At 33.7% G+C, this 22,897-nt stretch overlaps 3 protein-coding genes across 6 annotated transcripts; all 3 read left to right on the top strand.

Moving 5' to 3' along the window:
• Positions 1–2,768: 2,768 nt before the first annotated feature.
• On the top strand, positions 2,769–7,010 carry LOC133678744 (protein YLS7-like). 2 transcript variants are annotated; one of them, XM_062101228.1, is made up of 4 exons: positions 2,769–3,043; positions 3,303–4,184; positions 5,306–5,580; positions 5,830–7,010. In XM_062101228.1, exons 2-4 carry the CDS (start codon positions 3,584–3,586, stop codon positions 6,637–6,639), a joined length of 1,686 nt encoding a protein of 561 aa, XP_061957212.1. In that variant the 5' UTR covers positions 2,769–3,043; positions 3,303–3,583; the 3' UTR covers positions 6,640–7,010. The 2 variants fall into 2 exon arrangements, with proteins under 2 accessions (XP_061957212.1, XP_061957213.1); XM_062101229.1 differs by having other exon boundaries at positions 5,306–5,584; positions 5,834–7,010.
• Positions 7,011–10,073: 3,063 nt separating this feature from the next.
• LOC133677821 (65-kDa microtubule-associated protein 3-like) lies at positions 10,074–16,737 on the top strand. 3 transcript variants are annotated; one of them, XR_009835843.1, is made up of 14 exons: positions 10,074–10,313; positions 11,911–11,997; positions 12,235–12,441; positions 12,837–13,079; positions 13,173–13,382; positions 13,469–13,624; positions 13,712–13,871; positions 13,964–14,115; positions 14,208–14,295; positions 14,623–14,696; positions 14,770–14,844; positions 15,049–15,340; positions 15,438–15,539; positions 15,851–15,990. XR_009835843.1 is itself a non-coding variant. In XM_062099947.1 (13 exons), the coding sequence occupies exons 2-13, from the start codon at positions 11,926–11,928 to the stop codon at positions 16,306–16,308; spliced, it is 2,187 nt and encodes a 728-aa protein (XP_061955931.1). In that variant the 5' UTR covers positions 10,076–10,313; positions 11,911–11,925; the 3' UTR covers positions 16,309–16,737. The 3 variants fall into 3 exon arrangements, 2 of the variants coding, with proteins under 2 accessions (XP_061955931.1, XP_061955932.1); XM_062099947.1 differs by lacking the exon at positions 15,438–15,539 and having other exon boundaries at positions 10,076–10,313; positions 15,851–16,737; XM_062099948.1 differs by lacking the exons at positions 10,074–10,313; positions 15,438–15,539 and adding an exon at positions 11,691–11,826 and having other exon boundaries at positions 15,851–16,737.
• Positions 16,738–17,726: 989 nt separating this feature from the next.
• LOC133677837 (AT-hook motif nuclear-localized protein 6-like) lies at positions 17,727–22,573 on the top strand. The gene is made up of 5 exons (XM_062099968.1): positions 17,727–18,650; positions 19,973–20,040; positions 20,417–20,548; positions 21,532–21,693; positions 21,948–22,573. The coding sequence occupies exons 1-5, from the start codon at positions 18,182–18,184 to the stop codon at positions 22,167–22,169; spliced, it is 1,053 nt and encodes a 350-aa protein (XP_061955952.1). The 5' UTR covers positions 17,727–18,181; the 3' UTR covers positions 22,170–22,573.
• The last annotated feature ends 324 nt before the right edge of the window (positions 22,574–22,897 follow it).

The following is a 22,897-nucleotide window of genomic DNA, read 5'->3' as shown; positions in this document are numbered from 1 at the left end:
GCACCTTTAACCTTAGATGAGCGAATGCATCTTAGAGTCATCTGCTATACCCAGATGCATGATCCGTAATCAATTTTGATATATTTATCATCAAATACGAGGACAGAATATACATGCATTGAATAAAGACATACTTTTTAGGAATTATTCGTGTTATTGTTATTAATAGTTCACAACACAAAAACCAAAATCAATGCAACTTTCTAAGTGACCTGTTTTTTATTCTAAGCCTTGGTCCCCATATAGCAGGGTCTGTTTGGCTGTGCGTTTCAACTTGTGTTTCGCTAAATTTTAATTATTTTTTTTTTGCTAAGATTAAGTGCGGTTTGTACTTTTTAGATCGTTTTGATGTGCTGATATTAAAAATAATTTTTAAAAAATAAAAAAAATATTATTAACATATATTTCAATACAAAAAACTATTTAAAAAATAACTGTTATTATATGGTTGACAAGCACATTGATTACCTTACCAATGCTATTTAAACATTATTATTTCTGCGTGTGGTAAATCAAAAGCCCAAATAATGTCATGACAGGCCTTTTAAATTTCTTGGGCCAGGTTGATTCTCATAAAAACCACGCCGCATTTTTTCACGGGGCCACCTTGCACGGTTTTTATCAATGAAGGAATATTTCTCAGTTTCTTATTTATTTCTTCGATTTCTTATTTAATTTTTTTTATACTTATTGTTTTTACCACGCAGTGATTTTTGGATTTCCAGGTGCTTCATGTCTGTTTGATTAGGGTTTCTCTTTGTATAATAAATTACTCAATGCGCTGTCATAGTTGAACACGATTGCCTGTCTATTTGATGCTTCCTAGGGTTTTTTTTTTGTTTTAGAAGAAAAAAAAAATCCCATGTTCGCATGGAATAATATCAGGTTCTTAGACCATATATTTAAATTTATTTACCGATTTAGTGGTCAGAAATCCATTGTGTGTAATTGAATAAGGATATGGTTTAGAAAATGATTTAATTCTAAAATAAGTCTGGCTAATAATTTCTCCATAAATCAATATTTTTAAATTCAATGGACCTAATTAAAACCTATATCAAGTTTGAAAAACAATATTTTTTTTAGTTCTTCTTTTTAATTTTTAATATAATATTAATTTATATTACTTCATGTTAACTCATCTAATTCCAACTTAATATAAATTATTTAGTAGGTGATACAATGATAAGATCTTGGGATTAAATGATTTGTTTTTTATATGATCTCATGTTCGAGTCATGTAGTTGCTAATATTATAGTCATTAGAGGTTTACATAGTCATTAACTTCAGGATCCGCAAACTAACCCGAATACCTATATTAATAATAATAAAAAAAAATACAGTGTAAACTTCATAAAGTTGAAAATATCCAAAACAGTAGCCTGGTATTTCAATTAGGATCACTTATTAGGTCAAAATAGTCGGAATTGTGACTACAAATAAAGTGGACAAGGCTCCTGTAAAAGTGAGAGATTTTAATGGTATTTTGATTAATTAATTGAATCGAGACCTGATTAATAGGTTTCGTTGACGGTGGCTGGATCTGGACTTATTTGTTATTTCACCTTAATTAAAAAGAAGAGTAGATTTAATTTCACAAGGATTATATTTACTTAAATTTACATAACTTGGACGTGCATTAATAATACATTTACAAGTACAAAGATTCAAATTAAAATTCCTTAATTCCACATAAAACTCTTTAATACTCGGAACATTGTATGCATAAGTTTTATAGCAATAGTAATGCCCATAAAAAAAATTAACCAATATAAGCATAAAATAAAAAAATAAATTTCCGAGCTAAATTAATATCATTTACATTAGTTTTATATACAAATAACAATTGCATCAAATTCACATATAAAATAAGTTTTGAAAAGAAGACAAAACAAATCAAATTCCAAGTTAGTTTAGTTATAAAATACTTGGAATACTCTAAATTGAATTTAATTAGGATGTTTTAATGAGATTTTATGCTTGGAATTATTTCAAGTGTTAAAAATTAAATTACAAATGAAATTTAATATTTAAAAGTGATACAATACAAAAGAGGAAAAATTAATATTAAAATTAATTTCTTCAAAATACTAATTTACTTTTTTTTTGAAATATTTGAAGAAATAAGATGAAGATAATAAAAAGAATATAGAAAAGAAAATGAATTAAATTTAATTATGGTAGAGAATTTGTTGCAAATAATCTCTAAGTATCCTTGATAAAAAATATAAATCTACAAAAATTTAATCGAAAATACATTAACAAAAATATAAAATAAATTATAATAGTTTTAAAATAAATTTTTATTATTTTAAAATAAAAAATATAAAAACATGTTATTGATGTTTTGACTATGTCTATTTCTTTTATATCTCAAAACAATTTTGAATACGTGAGTTAATTTGATAATATAATTATGGTTTTTTTTCAAATAATTTTTCGTGCCAAAATACATATCAATGATATCTTTTTATTTTTTAAAAATTATTTTTGATATCAACACATAAAAATGATTTGAAAAAACTAAAAATATATTAATTTAAAAATTAATAAAAAAATTTAAAACTTTCAAAAATACCTTTAAAACATAAAAATAAACTAACCAGCTTAATTATCTTTTATAATTCTAAATAGAGCATGTAATTGAATAACTAATGACCTCCCATCATAATGATAAAATTAGAAAAAAAAAATACAGTAAGAACCTGTAGAGGGTCACTTCAGTAATTACACTATCCTCGCCTCCTTTTGTGTGTCTCTTTGACAGCTTTGGAGAAGAATTAAAGACAACGTAAGCTGTGAACCAAGATGGATGCTTTAATTTGCCGGATTTGCCGCAAATAAATTCTTTCTTAAATTCAGAGTCCTTCGATAAATTAAAACTCCCTTTTTTTCTCCCGATCCAAGAATTATCTTATATACCTTGTTTTTTAATAAACAGAGACAGGTACAGAGAGAATAAGCTGAGAATTCTTGAATGCCAGGTCAGGTCTGTTTCCATTCAAGATCCATTGAGTTCTTGAGGTGGTTTTGATATGAAAGGTATGGTTTTGGATGTGAATTTAAGAACCCAGACGTTGAATTTTGAAGGATTTTCTTTCTTTATTTATGATTCTAGAGTTTTTATTAAATGCATTTGATTTCTATATATGGAATCACATTCCATTTTTGTTAATTATCAACAAAAAAATGTTTTTTTTTTGCTTTTAAATGTTATTTTACTGTTTGTTTATTAAAATGGCATAATGGGTTGTTATTTGTTGGTTCATTAAATGCTGTATCTATTTTATTTGTCTTTCAGGTTGGTTGATTGTTGAAGGTTGAAGCTGAGAGCAATTTTTTGTCTAATCTGGAATCAAGATTCAATTTTTAGAAGTTTTTGGTCTGTGGGTCATTGTCATACAACGGAGACATCCAAATTTTAGTTTTAGATTAAGATTTCTCATGCCAAACATGTCCACTTGAGAGCTTAGTTGAAGTTCTTCTTCCATCTTTTTTTTTGTCTGGTTTGTGGGTCATTTTCATGAGTGGATTTTAGTTAGTATATATCTTGAGTTTCACGATCTACGCAATTGATGTTATATGAAAAGAGCTAGCTTAATGTGGAAAGCCATGGCCTTGGCTTCTTCACCGAAAGAGAGTAATCCCACGATGGCTGCGTTTCCACGGTCCCTTTCATCAATGGCAGCATCAATTGGAGGCCTTGCAGTATTCTTGGTTATTGCTTCTTTGCTTTTGGTTTCGTACCCTATAGGTTCCACGGTTAGTGGATACTTTTATGGGATAGATAGCTCCGGAGAAGTTGATTTACCCATTTTTGAAGGCAATCAAAGCTCCATTGATCGGGGCCATGATAGTGATGTAGATGTGGTTGATAAGGATTCTTCATCTGGGTCTGACTTAAAAGTGCTCATTAGTTTAGGCGGTGTTAATAATAACAGTGTGAATGTCAGTGATAGTCAACCCAGGTCTGATTTGCAAGAATCCACTACTGGTGCAAGAAAAGAAGAGGAGGCCAGTTTCAAGGATGGTTCAGTTGCTTTAAGTTTCAAAGAGAATGATGTAGATAAAGGATCAGAAGAGAGTAGCTCAGATGCTGCTTCTGCAGATTCTAAATCAGGGGCTAAGTCAGATGTATCTGCTGTGCCCAGTAATGCATCCAAGACTAGTTCTGATGATCCAGGTACTTTTTTCTTTTAATGGATTTATCGTCTTATCTTAATTAGTGATATTTAAATCTGGTTGTTGGATTGTCTTTGCATAGATGCTGGAGTTTCTGTACGGTAATTTGCTTTTCTGTTTGGGATTATTCAACTGCTTTGTGAAGTTTCCAGCTATCAATTTTATTGAATTCCAATTGTTAACTCATTGGTGGTAAATGGGTTTCTCAAAGCGGTTTGCTTTGATGAAAAAGAAATCCTTGAGGATCCTTTTTACTTGCACTAGCTATAAAAAGGGAGAAAAAAATGTGTAATTATTTGTAAGACTGGAGAATTGTGTAATCTCTGTTATAGATGCATTTGACTGCATCGATTTTGTTGGTGCTTAATCAGAAAATTATTTCTGTTCTATTTTTGTTGTTAGATGCTATGAGATACCAAGCTAGTATCTTCTGGTACTTATCCTCAGAAAAAAATGGTACTTCAAAGAATAAGAAACTTAATCTATCAAAAATAGCTACAGCTTATTGCCAGTGGCCTGGAGGCTTAATTTTGCTGGGCTCTTTGCGAGAAGCAACTGCCTGTAGAATTCCTGGCTACAAACCCAGGCAAAGAATGTGGAATAGATAAAGGAAGGCGAAGAGCTATTTCAGTTATGAAGTCATGATCCTATACATACAGAAAGTACAGTGCTAGGCTCTTTGAGGGATAAAAGAATCTTCTTTCTGCATGCCATGATCCTCTCAGATGGATCTGACCCACCTTTTTCTTGTTGACGTGTCTTCTCAAAGTCTACCAATAAATGTTTTGCGCCACAACTATGGGTTCTAATAACAACCCTTCAGTGGTCTGGTCCAGTTATGCATAAAGAACAAAACAGGAGAAATCAGGGTTTGCTTTTACATTCTTTCTGAACACCTTGATAGTGTGCTTATAAAGGATTTGCATGCAAGCACTACAGGGTCTTGACTGAATGGAAGAAATAGTATAGCTTTGTTTTCGCAAGCAGAAGAATGTTTATATTAAAGAGTTTCCTGGAAATTGTTAGTATAGAAATGTTTGGTTAATGAATTCATTCTTTTGTTTCCTCACTATCTCTTCATTTTTTTTAGATTATAATTCTCTTACATTTTCTGACATGCAGGCTGTGATTTGTACCATGGAAGTTGGTTTTACGATTCTCTAGGACCATTATACACAAACAACACATGCCCTGTCCTAACACAGATGCAGAACTGCCAGGGAAATGGAAGGCCAGACAAGGAATATGAGAATTGGCGGTGGAAACCTTCTCAGTGTAACCTCCCACGATTTGATGCCAAGAAGTTTCTGGAATTGATGAGAGGGAAAACAATAGCTTTCATAGGTGACTCTGTTGCTCGAAACCAGATGGAATCGATGCTGTGCCTTCTCTGGCAGGCAAGTATATCCACTCTCCATTATGAATAGTGACCCTTACTGGGCTTTGGCAATTTGCTCTTGATAGCTAATCATATCTTGATTTTGGGAAATTTTATCTCTGTAAACTGATAATAATTACCAAATTGACACTGGTGAAATTTAGTGGTCTCACATGAAATGAAATGCTTGTTTATGTTACAATTGTGATATTTAGTCTCACTTTTTTGGGGAGTTGTCCTTCTGAAAAAATCTCTGATGCATTTTCAGGTAGAGGCTCCCAGAAACCAAGGGAATAAAAAAATGCAACGATATTTCTTTAGGTCGACATCTACCATGGTTGTCCGGATATGGTCCTCTTGGCTTGTTCACCAAACATCAGAACCTATTGATTTTGCTCCAGAGGGTGTTGTTAAACTCCACCTTGATGCCCCGGATGAGCATTTCATGGAATTCATCCCCAGTTTCGATGTGATTGTTCTCTCTTCAGGCCACTGGTTTGCCAAGCAGTCAGTCTATGTCCTCAACAATGAAATTGTGGGAGGACAGTTGTGGTGGCCAGACAAGTCACGTCCAATGAAGATTAACAATATTGAAGCATTTGGGATATCTGTTGAGACAATTCTCACATCTATTGCCTCACATCCAAATTACACTGGGCTAACCATTCTGCGCTCCTATTCACCTGACCATTACGAGGGTGGGGCCTGGAATACTGGTGGATCATGCACCGGGAAGGAAAAGCCTCTTGCACCAGGTGAATTAGTGGAAAATAGCTTTACTGACATAATGCACAAGAAACAGATAGCAGGTTTTGATCGTGCAATTAAGAAGGCGACCGATAAATCAAAGTTGCAGTTGATGGATATCACCGAGGCCTTTGGCTATCGTCATGATGGACATCCAGGTCCATACCGAAGCCTTGACCCTAATAAACTCACAAAACGCGGTCCAGATGGAAAGCCACCTCCGCAGGATTGCTTACACTGGTGCATGCCTGGTCCAGTTGATACCTGGAACGAACTTGTGCTCGAAATCATTAGAAGAGAATTTGCGTCCAGCCAAAGCTCTTCAGTATGAGATGGTTATGTTTTCATGTCTAAGCAGCCTGCAGACATGCACTTTGTGCAATGGTCACTGAGAAGCCTACACACCAATACTTTGTAATCGAAAAGGTAACTTATTCAAATGAGACTTAATATATTGTAGAGTCAGGGTAACCTAGTCCTTTGGTTTTCATTTTTTTTTATTTTGAGGTAAAAAAAATATTTTCGAGGTGTTATCCATTACTACAACTGACGGAGGATTGGCTGGTAGTTGTTGTATGTTAAGGCCTCCATTCTTTTTTGAAAAATGAGCAAGATCACCTTAATCTACTTGTAGAGAAATTGAGAGCTATTTGTTTAACAGTGTCATGATAAATAAATTAAGTCAAATATCATTGTTTCTTATTCTAATGTTTCATCATTTGTTGTTGTTAAATCCCCAGTTTTTCTAGCTGGATTTCCCTATCATTGGTTGGTTAATATGCTTGTGGTTTAATGGAGTTCCATTTTGCATGTGAAGGTAAAGAAGCTTACACACACACACACTATTATTACGAAAAATCTAAGACGCTTAGCAATTTCACTGTGCAAGATATATTATTCATCCTTCTATGAATTTATTGTTCAAAATTTTACTTTTTTTTCCCTTCAAGTTGGTCCTTAATTGTTTTTGCACAATTGCATCCTTTTTAGATAAATTCAAAGCCAATTAAATCAAATTTGTTAACTAAGAATAAAATTGAAAGACAGGGGATCAAACTAGAAAAGACATCATAAATGAGCGATGATTTCAAAGTTAACAAAAAAAAAGTTTAATTGAGTTCTTACTTTTTTATATGTTCAAATCTTGATTTGAGAGAGGAGAGAGAGAGGTAATTGAATTCTGGTGGTGAAGAGAGAAAAATATTGTTAATACTGATTTTGGCTATTAAAAAGATTGATATTTATGACAAATAATTCTATTTGATTAGTGAAGTTCATATTATATGTTTTTTTTTTAACTTGAGAGTGCTTAAAAAAAAAGATGTGAACTCGAAAAGATTTTTAGTTTTGAGTTGAATTTGAGTTTAGGGACGGTTTTTTAAGTGTTTTGAGATCATGGATGGGTTTACTAAGGTTCTTAGGGTATTTTGAGTAAAATATAAGTTGAAAAATATATTTTTTGGTTTAAAAACACCAATAGTCCTGATTTTATAGCCACCAAGATAACCAAAATCTAGGCAAAATTAAACAATGTGCTGTCTATCTTAGTAAGTAACGTCTTGTCTAATTTATTTATTTTTTCAAAAAAATAAAGAAGACAACAATCATAATAATAAAAAAAAGCCCAAGCTCATGCGCTCTAACAAGATGGGTTAGACGAGCATGCTAGGCTTACTAGGCGTAGCGCTTGCCTTTTCCCCTTTTTTTAGATTATTATATATTTTTTTATTAATTTTTTTTCTATTTTTTCTATTTAAATTAATATTCATTCTCTTTTTTATTTTGTTTATATAGTCTCTTTTAAATAATATTTATTTTTAGTTATTTTATATGTATTTAATTTTTAAATAGAATATTTTTAATCATCTATACTTTTTTGGATGATATTTTTAACATGTGTAACCTTATATAATATTTTTTTTCTTTTATTTTATTCAAACAATTTCATTTATATCAATTTCTATTATCGTTTGATTGAATGAAAATTTAATTTTGGTAAATAAAATAATTCAACACAACAATGTGAAATACCTATATTGCAATGCTAAATATCTTAATTTATACATATTTATCGGTTTTCTATTTTTGTCTTTATTTATTGTCAATAACTTTTATTCTATATATATAAACCTTTTGATTTTCACTTATATTTATTTTCATATTCAAATACGTGTAAAACCTATATGTATAATTTTTTTTTATATAAAAAAATTAAGTTGCAACATAGCGCATGTTAAATAGCTAATATAGTTATTAAACCTTGTAGGTCGATTCGATAATCTATCAATATAAAGCCTAGCTTAAGTCAAATTTTATAAAAATTGACCGATCAAACTCAATTAAATCAATTCCAATATAGTTTTTAATATTTATCCAAAACAATATTGTTTTACAATATTTCATAGTTATTAGAAGGAAGATATAAACTTATCCTAATAAAATCCCATCCAAGTTGTAAACTAATTAGGACACTTGTAACCACAATTAAAAGACTCAATCCAACCCATAACCCGATTCAAGTTTTAAGTTGAGCAGATAAATCCAAGTTAATGAATTGATCTAGGTGAGTTATCTTTTTATATTCAAAACAATATGATTTTGGATAAAACTGAATAAAACTTCTTTATAATTTCAATTTCACTGATCACACTAACTTAGAAAAATTTGATCAACCTAATAGGTTAATTTGTGATTAAATTAGTTTTAAATGATATTTTTTTTAAAGAGTACAAAGAAAAACGTTGTTTAGAACTGGAAACAATTAAAAAACATTAATCCAGATTAATTACTGACCTTCAAGATGACTTTCTAATAGAGTATTTGACAGTATAGTAGTGGTTGCTTTTCAAATAATTTTTTATGTCGAAATGCATGTCAATGATGTTTTTTCATTTTTTAAAAATTATTTTTGACATCAGCATATCAAAACGATCCAAAACATACAAACTATATTAAATTTTAACAAAAAAAAATAATTTTTAAATTTTTTAAGAACGTGATTTATACCGCGTTCCCAAACACAATCTTACTCAACCTATAACCTACCTATGACTCGGACTGAGTCATAGATCATATGAATTTATTAATTATGCTTACAATAGTCTAACTGCTTCGCAACTTGGATTGAATTTTATTAGGATAAGTTTACATCTTTCTCCTTGGAATACCTGATTTTAATGTTCTCAACTAAATTAAATTTGTAGATCAAGAAATTAGGGCTATAAATTATATATATACATCACCTAAAATTTCTTATTATTAAACTTTATTTAAGATGTGAACTCAATATCTAATTAATTTATCTTCTAGATCATATTAAATTAAATAAAATATTCCAGAGTTCACTCGTTGTAATCAAATAAAAAATCCAAATTAATCCATAATTTAATTAAAATATAATAAAAATATTTCATTAACTTTTTTTTAAGAAACTTTTATATTAATCTGCTCGACTTATAATCGGTCTTGAAACGGTCTGATTTAATAACTATGTTAGAAATGGGCCATTTCAAGACAACGAAAAAGACACACAGCATGGGCTTGCTTAGGATAATTGAAACTTCCAACATTTTCATTTTCACAAGTGTCCATTTCAAATCAGATATGCTGACATGTTACTCTCCTATTGGTACAAATAACACACAAAACATCCAACGGTGCAGATTAATAGATTCTGTACAAGTGATCGTAGATGATTTAGATCTATGACTTGATTGACGATCATAGAAATTTGAAATTCAAATCAATCATCATTAAAAATAAAAATAATCCTGAACAAGCGCACTCTCTTTATTTCAACGGTCTTTTTTTCCCTTAAACGGCTCTCTCTCTCCTCTCTCTCTGCTGGATCGTCCAAAAATTCGAAACCTTATTTCTCGCTCTCGTTTCTTAACAACATCGGAAATCTTCTCAGGAAAATCGAAAAGAAAACAAACCGACACTCACATTTTCTCGGGAAAATCAAACGACGGAACAAGTTTTGGACAAAACCACTGTTTTGTTTAGGTTTGTGCTTTGATCTCTCTCGCTCTCTACTCAGGGTTTTTGGCTTGCTTGAATTTCTGTTTGTTTCTGAGAAAGCGATGGAAATGTGGTTGGTCAATCTGATTTGATGGTTAGGATTTTATTTTGGACTGAGCTGAGGGAGAATTGTAACTGTGCGTGTGACATTTTTTTTCTTTTGAATTTATTTTTGGAAACCTTGAGAGTTTCTTTTCCTGGATTTTCTCAGGAATCAAACAAACGGTTAGGTTTGTATTTTTCGTAGTTTTTCGATTTCGTTGAGCTGGGATTTGATTTTATTTTCATAGGAAAAAAAACAAAAAGAAACTGCGTGTTAATTAGCATTTCGTATGGTTTTTAAGGTTTGATTACGTTATACAGTAACTGAGGTTTTCTTCAAACTTTCAATTTTTTGTAATTCTCTGTTTGACCGCAGAGAAAATGAAAATTATGAAAATTTAAGGTTCAGTTGTTTGTTAGAACTCAGGGTAGAGAAAATTTGAGCTAAAAAGTGTTCGAAATCTAGAATTGTTGCTTTTCTTTCATAGATTTTCTCAGGAACCAAACAAAGTATTGGGTTTGAATTGGTTTTTGATTTTGTTGAGCTGCTATTTTGTGGCATTTTCTTTGGAAATCACTAACTTTATCGCCAAATTGAAAAGGAATTAACTTGTTAATCATACATAGGTTAGGGCTCTGATTAGGGTTTTAACTAACCGAAACTGAAGCTTTTATGCAGAAATATGAGTAACCAAAATTAAGAAATTAAAGTCTTATAATTAGAAGGTTGTTGTTGTTTGATTGGCCTTTTCTTTTTAAAAAAACGTTAGTTATAGTTTGAAACCAGGTTTGTGTTTAGGATATCCATGAAATAGAATGTTATTAAAAACTATTATACGGAAATTACCTTGATTTCTGATTGCTTTCCCTTTTAAGACTGTAGTCTGATTCACTCTGATAATTAAATTACATGCCATATATGTAGACTAGTTTTAAGTTTTTTTTTTTTTTTGGGGGGGGGGGGGTGTTAAAGTGGATAAAATTTATTGCTATGTGGATTTAGATCTCTTTTAAGGAATTTTGAGGATCTTGCATATAAAGAACGAATGACAATGTTTACTGTTTTTTTTTTAAAAAAAAAATGGTTGAAGGATTGTGTTTCAAACTTTGAATCCCATATAGCTACCGGCGGACTGCTCCTTTCTATACAAAAATGCTAAACATTAAGTAAAAACTTTAAGAATCCATACGGATAGTTGGATCATCGATCTTGAAGGGGGACCAATTGCGGGCCCACTAATCTGATGGCCCATGTGTGTTCTTGAAGTTTTTTCTTGACAGGCAATTTTTCTTGAAGCTTTACTCTTTTCGTTGTTACATCAAATATATTATTCACTGTTTAATAGTTCAATTCATTGAATTACACCCTAGCATTTCAGCATATGTGATGTGTTTCCACCTGTCAATTTATGGTGCTAAATGCTGATTATGATTTATTGATTTTTGCTTAATCCGGGTCTTCTCTCTCTCTCTCTTTTTTTCCTTTCTCTTTTTATTACGTATATTGCTAACCATTTCCTTTTTTCTCTTTTTTTGGTAGAGGAGGGAAATCAACATGTCTAATGTCCAGAGCGATCCACTTCTGCAAGTGGAAACAACTTGTGGAACCCTTTTATATGAATTGCAGGTTTATTTTTCTATTAGATAAAAGAAACTTTATAAAATAATCTTCCTTTCTAGGTTGTAGTCTTGTATTTCCCTTTTATATGAATTGCAGGTTTATTTTTCTATTAGATAAAAGAAACTTTATAAAATAATCTTCCTTTCTAGGTTGTAGTCTTGTATTTCTTTTCCGTGTTATTTTCTTGTGGGCTTAACTGTAGAATCTGAACCCATTATTTTTCCTGTCCCAAATGAAAATCAGATAATTTGGAATGAAGTAGGGGAAACAGATACTGATAGGGATAAAATGCTGCTTGAGCTTGAACAAGAGTGTCTTGAGGTATATAGAAGGAAGGTGGACCAGGCGAACCGGAACAGAGCTCAGTTACGACAGGCAATAGCTGATTCTGAAGCAGAATTGGCTGTCATCTGTTCTTCAATGGGGGAAAGACCAGTACATATCCGACAGGTTAGGTTTAGAATACCGTCTCTGTTCTATTTCTTTTTATAACTAACTTGATTTAATTTATTTTAAACTTCTATAAATTGTCTGGTGGATTATGAAAATGGATAACAGAGTTGGGATTACATGTAATAGTCATTAGAAATTATTCAATTAGCATCATTGGTCAGCTACCACTGACCATAGTTTACTGGCAACAGTTTTATGACAAAATTGTTGTTGTAGAATATGAAAAAAGTTGGAGCTGAGATAGATGTTTAGTAATGTAATAAGTTTAAAATACATCAATATAGTTGCTCATACATGAATAGGTCAGCAACCACGCATCATAAAGGTATGAAATCTGGTGCATAGATTAAATATGGTTTTAATCCTTCTTTTTCCCTTAATTTTACAAACAGGCTGATCAAAATGCTGGAAGCTTGAAGGAAGAGCTTGGAAGAATTCTTCCACAACTTGAGGAGATGAGGAAGAGGAAATTGGATAGAAGAAAGCAGTTTCATGAGGTTGTAGAGGACATACGGAAGATCTCAAGTGAGATCTATGGATCTGCTGATCATAATATATTAGTTGATGAAGCTGATCTCTCCTTGAGAAGGCTGGAAGAGCTGCACAGACAGCTGCATGAACTTGAGAAAGAAAAGGTTGGATTATTTTCTTCGTTCTTCATCATCTATGTTCTGTCATTTACTTCGTGTCTTTAGTTTTTACCTCCTGATCATCTTTTCTATTTGCAGAGTGATCGCTTGAAGCAGGTTCAGCAGCATCTAGATACTTTGAATGCACTCTGCTTAGTGCTTGGTATGGATTTCAAGCACACAGCTAGTGAGGTCCATACAAGTTTTGGTGATTCTGGAGGATCGAGGGACATAAGTAATCAAACAATTCAGCTTTTGGCTGCTGCAATACACAAATTGCGAGAGGTTAAAATACATAGAATGCAAAGGGTGAGTATTGGGTTGAATTTTTGTCAATTTTTTATCCTGAACGTTTTATCTTAAACTGACCATGTAGTGCCTTTGTGTGGTTATAGCTGCAAGATCTTGCAACTACAATGTTGGAACTATGGAATTTGATGGATACCCCTGTCGAGGAGCAGCAAGAATTTCAAAATGTTACATGCAATATAGCTGCTTCAGAGCATGAAATAACAGAACCAAACACACTTTCTCTGGATTTTATAAAATATGTGAGTTACAGATGTTTCATAGTTTCATGCCTTTTTTTTTTTGTAAAAATGAACAGTTAGCTCAAAGAATAAGTATATAATATACAGGTTGAGGCTGAAGTTTCTCGTTTGGAAGAGTTGAAGTCAAGCAAGATGAAGGAGCTAGTTCTGAAGAAGAGGTCAGAACTGGAGGAGATCTGCAGAAAAATGCATATGATTCCTGAAGCAGATGCTGCAGTAGAATATGCTGTTGAAGCCATAGAATCTGGTATATTTTTTTATGATGGGTCATCATATATTAAAAGCTACTCATATGTCTACCATTTTACGGAATGCCTTTTTTTGTCCATACTGTTGCAGGAAACCTGGACCCTGCGAGTATACTTGAGCAAATTGAGCTTCAAATTGCTAACATTAAGGAGGAAGCTTTTAGCAGGAAAGAAATTCTTGAAAAGGTTGAGAAATGGTTGAATGCATGTGAAGAGGAGAGTTGGCTTGAGGAGTATAACAGGGTTAAGTGCCTATGTCATCTCTTATGTAACTTTTATTTGTCATTAATTGATTTCCTTGCTTAATTGTTACTTATAATTTGATGAATGTATAGGATGACAACCGATACAATGCTGGGAGAGGCACTCATCTTATTCTAAAGCGTGCTGAGAAAGCTCGTTCTTTGGTTAATAAAATGCCAGGTACAGGTTTTTTTTTCAATGGTTGGTAAAATGTGCAAAAGGGCATAATCAAGTTGCATGATATAGAGAGCCTGAGTTTTATTTATAGGACATGGTATAGATAGCTGCATTTATATTTCATCATCATTTGCTCACTCAGGACAACTTTTTATTGCACCATGGGAACCTTTTATAGTCCATGGGTTTTATTCTGTTGATTGATTTTATTTGATCGCTCAGAGTCCTTTTCTCCATCATGCAGCATGCATTTATTGTTATTTCTGTACATTTTTCAATAGCTTGCTCCTCATCTTATTATAATAAGCTTCCTTTTCCATATGGGGGCAGGTATGGTGGAGGCATTGGCTTCAAAAACAATGGCATGGGAAAAGGAGAGAGGTGCTGAATTCTTATATGATGGTGTAAGTCCAGTATTTATTTCTTAACTCATCATGCATCTTTATTAAGGCTTAACCTTTTCCTACCCATGTCCAGATTCGCCTTCTTTCTATGCTTGAAGAGTACACCATATTACGCCAGGAGAAAGAGGAAGAAAGACGGAGGCAGCGGGTATGAATCTGTGAATTCTCAGTCTGTCTAATAAAAACAGACTCCATTATATCTTATTCAGTCATTCATGAATCTTTTTTACTATACTAAATCATGGGTTCTTTCTAGATGCCTTTTATACAGAGGATATGCTTATTCTGATAAGCCTTTTATACAGAGGATATGCTTATTCTGATATGCTTGTGGTGGTTTAATTTATTATAGGATCAGAAGAAACTGCAGGGACAACTGATAGCTGAGCAGGAGGCCCTTTATGGATCAAAGCCAAGCCCTTCAAAGCCCCCGAGTGTGAAAAAAACCCCTAGAGTTTCAACTGGAGGTGCAAGCAATAGGAGACTTTCCCTTGGAGGAACAATGCTTCAGACTCCTAGACCTGATTTACCTCACTCTAGCAAAGCTACACCACATCCACGTGCTGGCAATAAAGTAGATCGAACACATCAAAATGATCATTTGAAACCCCAACAGGATGATGGCTTTGATGCTTTATCGACTGGTAAGTTATTTTGAAATGCAAAGGTTATAGATTACTAAGGAGTTTGTAGCCATGACTTCTGTTCTAAATAATTTCCATTTTCCCTTTTCTGTTGAAGATGATATAATAGAAACCGAGCAATAACGGCTCGCCACTTTTCCTCGGGGTCTGGGAAGAATATCAACTGGTTCTTCACTATTTACTTGTTGTTGACGATGAAGTATGTACTGTCTCTTTGAGTATTTCTGTTTGACTCTATCAGATGATGTTTGCACAACAGAGCACGGACAGCCTTTAGACACTATCTGTTAATATTTCATTCAAACACAACCTTAAGTCTTAACAGAGGGTTTTTTTTTTTTAATCGTTTTTTTTTAATCATGTCTGGACCATTGATGGTCCGAGAAATGAAAATGATTTGGTAAGGATTAAATATCTAGTAGGATTGCTTAAGCAGCCAATGTTTATGCTTATTGGCAAGTTTGAATCTCTTTTAATTTGTTATTTCATCTTCTTTCTACTATTTTGCAGGTAGGAGAGGGTTGGATGTTGCTTGTCTTGCTACGAAGAAACACTCGTTTGGTGCTGTAAATGCTCGCGAACCACAATCACCAATGCTGCGGCAACCTTTCTCACCTATTTCTTCCACTGTTTCATCAAAATCCAACATCTTGGAAGAAGCGACAACACCACACAATGACACCTTTAAGAAGACACTTCCGATAAATGATCTGTCCTTTAAAACTCCCTCGAAGACAAATACCATTGCAGATGAAGAGAATAGGTGGACTCCAAAGGCAATGCCAATTCCTATGCCCATGACACCTTCAACAGTATCAGTACCAATGCAGACGGCTATGACCCCAGCAGTTAATCCAGTTGAAACCCCTGAAGAAATTGAGTATTCTTTCGAGGAAAGAAGAGCAGGCTTCGTTCTTCCCAACACACATATAAAATCAGTCATACAACTAAACCCAAACCATTGGTGAACTTGAATGAGTGTGTGCTGCCATTGCTTGTTGATCTAATTGATCTTACCTTTTCTATTCGTATGATCTTCTCCAGGGACTAGTTCTGGAGTAAGTCAATTGTAATTGGCTTTGATGGTGTACATAGTCTACGAGCATCGAAACGTGGTTTAAGTTAAAACTGTTACCTCTTGATCGATGCTAGCTTCTCTTAATTTTCAATGATATTTCCTAGGAGCTTCTATCAAGCACTCGAAAGAGTTACGACAGTGATTTTCTTTCCTGTGAATGTTTGTTAATACACTACTAGCCGTCAATTTCTAGCCGCATTTTGTAGGTAACTGAAGTAAAAGTCTTGTACTGAACTAGCAGTTTTAAGAAGCCTTTTCTTTTCCCATGTAGCCCTTTTGTGATGTCTCTGTTACAAAATGAAAGACCGCTTTCCTAGTCCGTGTTCTTGTCGTTTTTCTTCCTTTTGAACCTCCAAAGTACAATAAGAACAAATCTGTAGAAGATTCCCAGGGTAAGGAGATGGATTTATTTTGCAGGAAGCTTCTTAAGCATAGTTGTATTATCCACTTCAGACCCGACTTCACCTGCATCGGAGGAGGTTAGACGGGCTGATTCATGGGTCGACAAATCAATTTAAATTGTGTGTTTTTTTTTTAAATAAAACAAAGAATTTTTGTTCCAGCCTAGACCACAAGTTAACTAGTCATCGAAATTGACATGTTGGGTGGATTTTATAATTGTGTTATTAATTCTCTTAGAATTCGAACACAAGACATGGGATTGCATGCCTTTTTTTTTCTTTCTCTCCGACGAGTCTTACTGGATCATAAATATTTAAATGAATGCATTTAAACCCTAAACAACAACATAAAATCAATGGAAGCACAAGATTGATTAACATGGGGATAGTCAATGGTCCAGAACAATACTCAAAGGAGAAAATGAGAGCCAATATCAAAAAAAGCATGACCTTGTGCATGGCTGCTTCTGGTTAGGTTTTGCCTTCTTCTTTTGGGTAAAGGAGCAGCTATGCATTTTAGAGTGGCATTAATGGTAGATTCTAAAAGCAACAGGGGCGATTAATTAAATTAAATCTTGTATAGTCAAACTTGAAGACAAAGGAAGATGTCAGTAGTTGGAAAATTGGCATGGCATCCAACCTTGCCTTTACAGCTTCTAAAATAATTTTTTAAGATTTTAATAATTAAAGGCCAAATTTAAAATATAAAAAGCCATTTTCTTTTCCTAAATCTTATCACTTTTTTAATAACTCAAACAATTTACAATCTCTGCCATTTATTATTAAAATCAATCTTATTAAATTTCCAAGACGGACGTGAAATCTTTTATTAACCAAAATTTATACTTTGAATTATTCAATTAAAATATTTGATTTATTAATTAAATTCAACATTATTAAATCACATATGGATTTATTTTATATTTTATTTTTTCCATTTTCCCTACTTTATTTATTTCACCTCATTTTCCTGCAAAACCCTAATTTCATTTTCGTTGAAGAAATTCTGCAATCCCCTCGAAATTTTATTTTTTTGCAATTTTTCTCTGTAATTTTTGCAACTTTGATGTTAATTTTCAGTAACACAAAAAACCCACCATTGAAGCTCTGAGCATTCTATGCAATGCTGGAGATTTAAGCCACAAAACCCACCAAAAATTTGCAAATCTTTGAAGATTCAAAGCAAAGTTTGAAGCTTTTGTGTTTTCTTGAAGCTTAACAAGCTTTTTTGAGCTCATTTTCTCCTAAAAACCCTGATCTGTAAGCTGATTTTGTGTTTTTTTGTTGTATACCAAGCACTTGAACTTGAAAAAGTTCTGATTTGTCGTGTGTGTTAAGCTCTAGGGTTTAAGGTCTTTTTGAATGATCTATGAAGTGATGGAGGCAAAAGAAGGAATAGCAGTAAGTTCAGGTGTAACAGTTAAGGCAGAAGAAGCTCCTGATGGCTTCAGGGTGGCACCCAGAAATGAGAATTCTAGCCCTAGTCCAAACCCAAACCCAGACCTAAACCAGAACAATAACCATAACCCGAACCCGAACCCGAACTCTAACTCTAACTCGAACCCTAGTCCAAACCCTGATCCTGGACAGCTTGGTGCCCCACAGGTGGGTGCCTCTCCTGTGAGTGCGGTCGGTACTGATACTGCGGGCAAGAAGAAAAGGGGGAGGCCTAGAAAGTATGCCCCTGATGGTACTTTAGCTTTAGCGTTGTCACCAATGCCAATATCGTCCTCTATTCCGCTTACCGGAGACTATTACGCATGGAAAAGGGGTAGAGGGCGGCCACTGGAGTCAGTGAAGAAGCAACATAATTATGAATATGAGAGCACAGGTAAAATGAACAGAAAAGATCGGTTCTTGTTGATGTTATAAATTTTGATTTTTTTGAAGGTTTAGTTTTAGTTACTGTTAATTTTTATTTTTTTTAATATGTTTTAATTTTTTACTGTTACATCCAGGAATCATGAATTTATGATATATTGTTAAATCATCGAGTTGGGTGTAAATGATGATTTGTTTTTTGATGTTTTTAATGTTTTTTCACGGTTGTGTTTGAGTGGTGAAATCTGAAATGGGACTAGACTGATTTTTTGTTTGTGATATGGATCTTCCAGTAGAATTATAGAGGATACTGTTGGGTTTGACGTGAGACAGTGAGAGTGAGAGTGAGAGTGGGACCATTAGCTCTGACATTTTCTTTCAAACCCCCAGAACTGGATTTAATGGTAGAAGTGAATGAGAAGAGGATTTGATAATGATGTAACATGGAGGAATCTTTTCTTCTTCTTCTAGATGCAAAACTGTACTTCTTGCCTTTTGAGGGGGAAAATTTGCACAGTTCTGCTAGAAAACTCAAAAGAATATTTCTCAAGTTGCCTCTTTGTTGGACAGCAAAATCTGTTGGTTATCTGATATGGTTGGATCCCATCTGTCTGGAGATGGGTCTTTATTTAATAGCCTTTGAACTCTGGCTTTTAAGGTTAAAAATTACTACAGAAAATATGAAAATTGACAAGGAGCAGAGCAATAAGGCATAAAGATTGTATTGATGTTAATTGTCTTGTATTAAAATCACATAAAAAGAAAGCCATTCAGGGGTGCTTTGGATGGAATGGGATCTGGGTACAGTTGCCACCATCATTTTATGAAAAGAACTGCGAAGGCCTTTTGCATTCTCTAACTAAATGTACTGTTTCATGCAAGTGTTTGTTTGCTGCTTATGCAATTATGTTTTGCAAAACTTTATGCATCTCTATTCATTTTCATTTTGTTTTTTAACATTCCTTTCTAAAACAAATCAGTAGATGTATTCAAATAATTACTGAAGACCAGGTTTAAACTAAATGCCTTGATACAATACCAGTTGCCCCTCAATGTAAAGGGTTGTTTGTTATGTGAGATGTAACAAATTATGTGAAATAATACATCTCCTATTTCTTTTTCCCTGAATAACTTATTAGACAGATCCTTGGGAATACTGACAGAGTTTTCCTTTCTTGATTTACTTATCACCTCTGAAGTCAAACTGTGTTTTTCTTTTAATTGGAAGATGTCAGGTTGTTAGGCCAAGCACAGTGACTGGTTTTTTGTATGATTCCTGAGTATTTTTAATTGGTATTTTTATGCTGATTTCTTGAAATATCGGTGTTGCAGGTGACAAAATTGCATACTTTGTTGGCACTAATTTCATGCCCCATGTGATCACTGTTAATGCTGGCGAGGTATGCCTTGCAGTTGTTCTAAATGAACCTTGGTATAATATAAGGATTCAATTGGCGTCAATTTGTCTCCCAAGTGAACTCAAATTTTGAAATTCTCAATGTTTTATAAATAAGTTAATTTAACATGCTTATATGACAAGAGAAAATGTATAGTCTCAGCATATTCATTCTCCAACTACCCATGCAATATGGGTCTAATTTCTCGTGCATGCAACCATCCTCTTTTATTTCAAGCTGGTCTGTGATCTGAACTTCCCTAACAATCTGTTTAAATACACAGATGCTCTGCACTGTCTCAATATCTTGTCATTTTTCTTTTTGTGGGTTTTTTTGGGGTTTCTTACTGTCATTGTTGTGGTTGTTGTTGCTGTTATAGGATGTGACAATGAAGGTCATGTCCTTTTCGCAACAAGGAGCTCGTGCTATATGCATTCTTTCTGCAAATGGGACTATCTCTAATGTTACACTTCGTCAACCTACTTCTTCTGGTGGTACTCTAACATATGAGGTGTGGCTCTTCATCCTTTGTTATTTTAATATTCATATAATTGAGTTTTATGCTCAAATGACCAATTAATTTTCTACGGAAGCACTTCAAAGAGTTGCAATGTTTTTTTGGGGCCTAATGACCAGGCTGTACAGAAGGAATAGTCCTTGCACTTCCACCATTTTCTGTTGATCCCAATGAGTAGCAGTTTCATATTTTTAGTCTATGTTAGCCTGTGGTGTTGTAAATATCTAGTCCAGGTTTTCAGGAAAGAAAAATCATTTTCAGTGTGTGCTTATGAAGACATCATCATCAGTAAATATTGTTTGCTCATATAAGTAAGATATTTTACAAAGTTTTAGGAGGTATACTACAGAATCATAACACAACAATAATGATCTCAAAACATGAAGAGACATGTGGAAATAGCATGGCTAGATGGGGGGGGGGGATGTTTTGTTTTCATGAGTTGCATAAGACTAAGAGCCTGACACTTTCAAAAGAAGAAAGAAAGCTTGTATTATAGCATGAGCTGCTTTGAGTCTTTGATATCAGAGACATATATCAGTAAATGAATCTTATATTGTTGTTGTTATGTGTTTCTTGTTTAGGAGTTGGGGTTTTAAATTTGATCCTATTGCATGGAGTTTGTATTTGATGTGGATTAGAAATGAAAGACTTGCTAGACCTTTGCCAAACATAATTATTATACTGCAATAATTGAACTGATGCTGTCCTTGCATGAACTTTCCTTATCATCCACTGATCCCACTAAAATGTCATGACATGTCGATCCTTTTCAATTTAATTTTACTTTATCTCACATGGATGGCCTCGACTATGTTTTGTGTTGTTCTAGTAACATTCTTTGTAATATTTTCTTTTACCTAATTGATGTAAGTTTTTGGATGTTCTACCATCTCATCGCTTCAACTTCAAAATCATGTTACCTTCCTTATCAAGGCTTTCTTTCTCACGGGAAACCATCGATCCATTATTTTCAGGGTCGTTTTGAGATACTTTCTTTATCTGGATCATTTATGCCCTCTGAAAATGGAGGAACGAAGGGCAGATCTGGTGGGATGAGTGTCTCTTTGGCAGGTCCAGATGGTCGAGTTGTGGGGGGAGGACTTGCTGGTCTGCTGGTAGCTGCTGGTCCTGTGCAGGTACACTATTCTGTAAGAAGATCAAATGAAAAGGAAATTAGAAAAACATCGAGTGCTGCTGGGTGATTTCAAATTTCAAAATATGTATTTAGTATTTCACCTTTTGCTCTGTTGTAGAATATCAAAGTGATAGTAAATTGTGTAAATAATGTGTTTCCTGTATTGTAAGTCAATTAATTCAATTCTATTAAGGAAATTGCGCCGAGGTTTCACTGTGTTAATTTCTTCTTTGTTGTTTGTGTTGAGTACATCAGGTTGTCGTGGGCAGTTTTCTACTAGGTCATCAGCAGGAGTCAAAGCACAAGAAGCAGAGAATTGAACCTGCACTGGCTGTCATTCCAGCTACTATTCCAGCTACAATCAATGTGATCTCCCCAGAAGAAATGAAGGGGTCTTATGGTGGAGTAAGACCTATTGCCATACCATCTCCATTACATGGAGACAACCCAGCTTCTCTTAACCCCATGCAAGCCTAAATAGGGATCCACCTGCTGATAACAGAACTTCACTTCATGATGGATCTAAAGGTCATTACCATTCAAACTGTGAGGTCTCCTACTGATGATGTCTGTATCTACATTGTTTTACTGCAGATACCACAGCATTTCTGCTGATTCAAACTTAGAGAAATATAAACCCGTCGGCTATTCATTGAGAAATATTCAGGGTTTAACATCATATGGATTTTAACCCAGAAGTGTACTCTCTTTTGTTAGCTTTAGGCAGGACTTGCATTAGTTTAGCATCTTTTTCTGCTGTTGTAATCTTGTGTTTTGTAGCGTTGTGTTGTCGCTTTTTAGCTGTATGAAAACTGGTGTGCCATTGGTCTGATTTTAGTACTCTGTAACCGTACAAATTTAAATGGATGATATTTTGGTCATCAATGACTTGAACTAGGCATCGAATCTCTCATGCAGCACGTGATTTGCCCTTGTCCTATATCATAATTTTTCTAGTTGAGATTTATCTGAAAACATTGACTGCAAATTTTCTTCCAGATTCGCAGAAACCCTCTCTTTAATCACATCATGTAGTATGAAAGACCTTCCATAGCACAGTGCAAGAGCCTCTGTTCAAATCCGACTTAGAAACCTAAGATCACTGTACTCCACATCCAATACGAGATGGGATCCTGACAAGTTCACTCTACACGATACCTAATGTTAGGGGACCCAGAAACAAGCATGCAAATGATGTTCCATTT

This window comes from Populus nigra, chromosome 18, assembly GCF_951802175.1.
Source record: "Populus nigra chromosome 18, ddPopNigr1.1, whole genome shotgun sequence".
NCBI lineage: Eukaryota > Viridiplantae > Streptophyta > Magnoliopsida > Malpighiales > Salicaceae > Populus > Populus nigra.
This window is presented reverse-complemented; position numbering and strand designations above follow the sequence as displayed.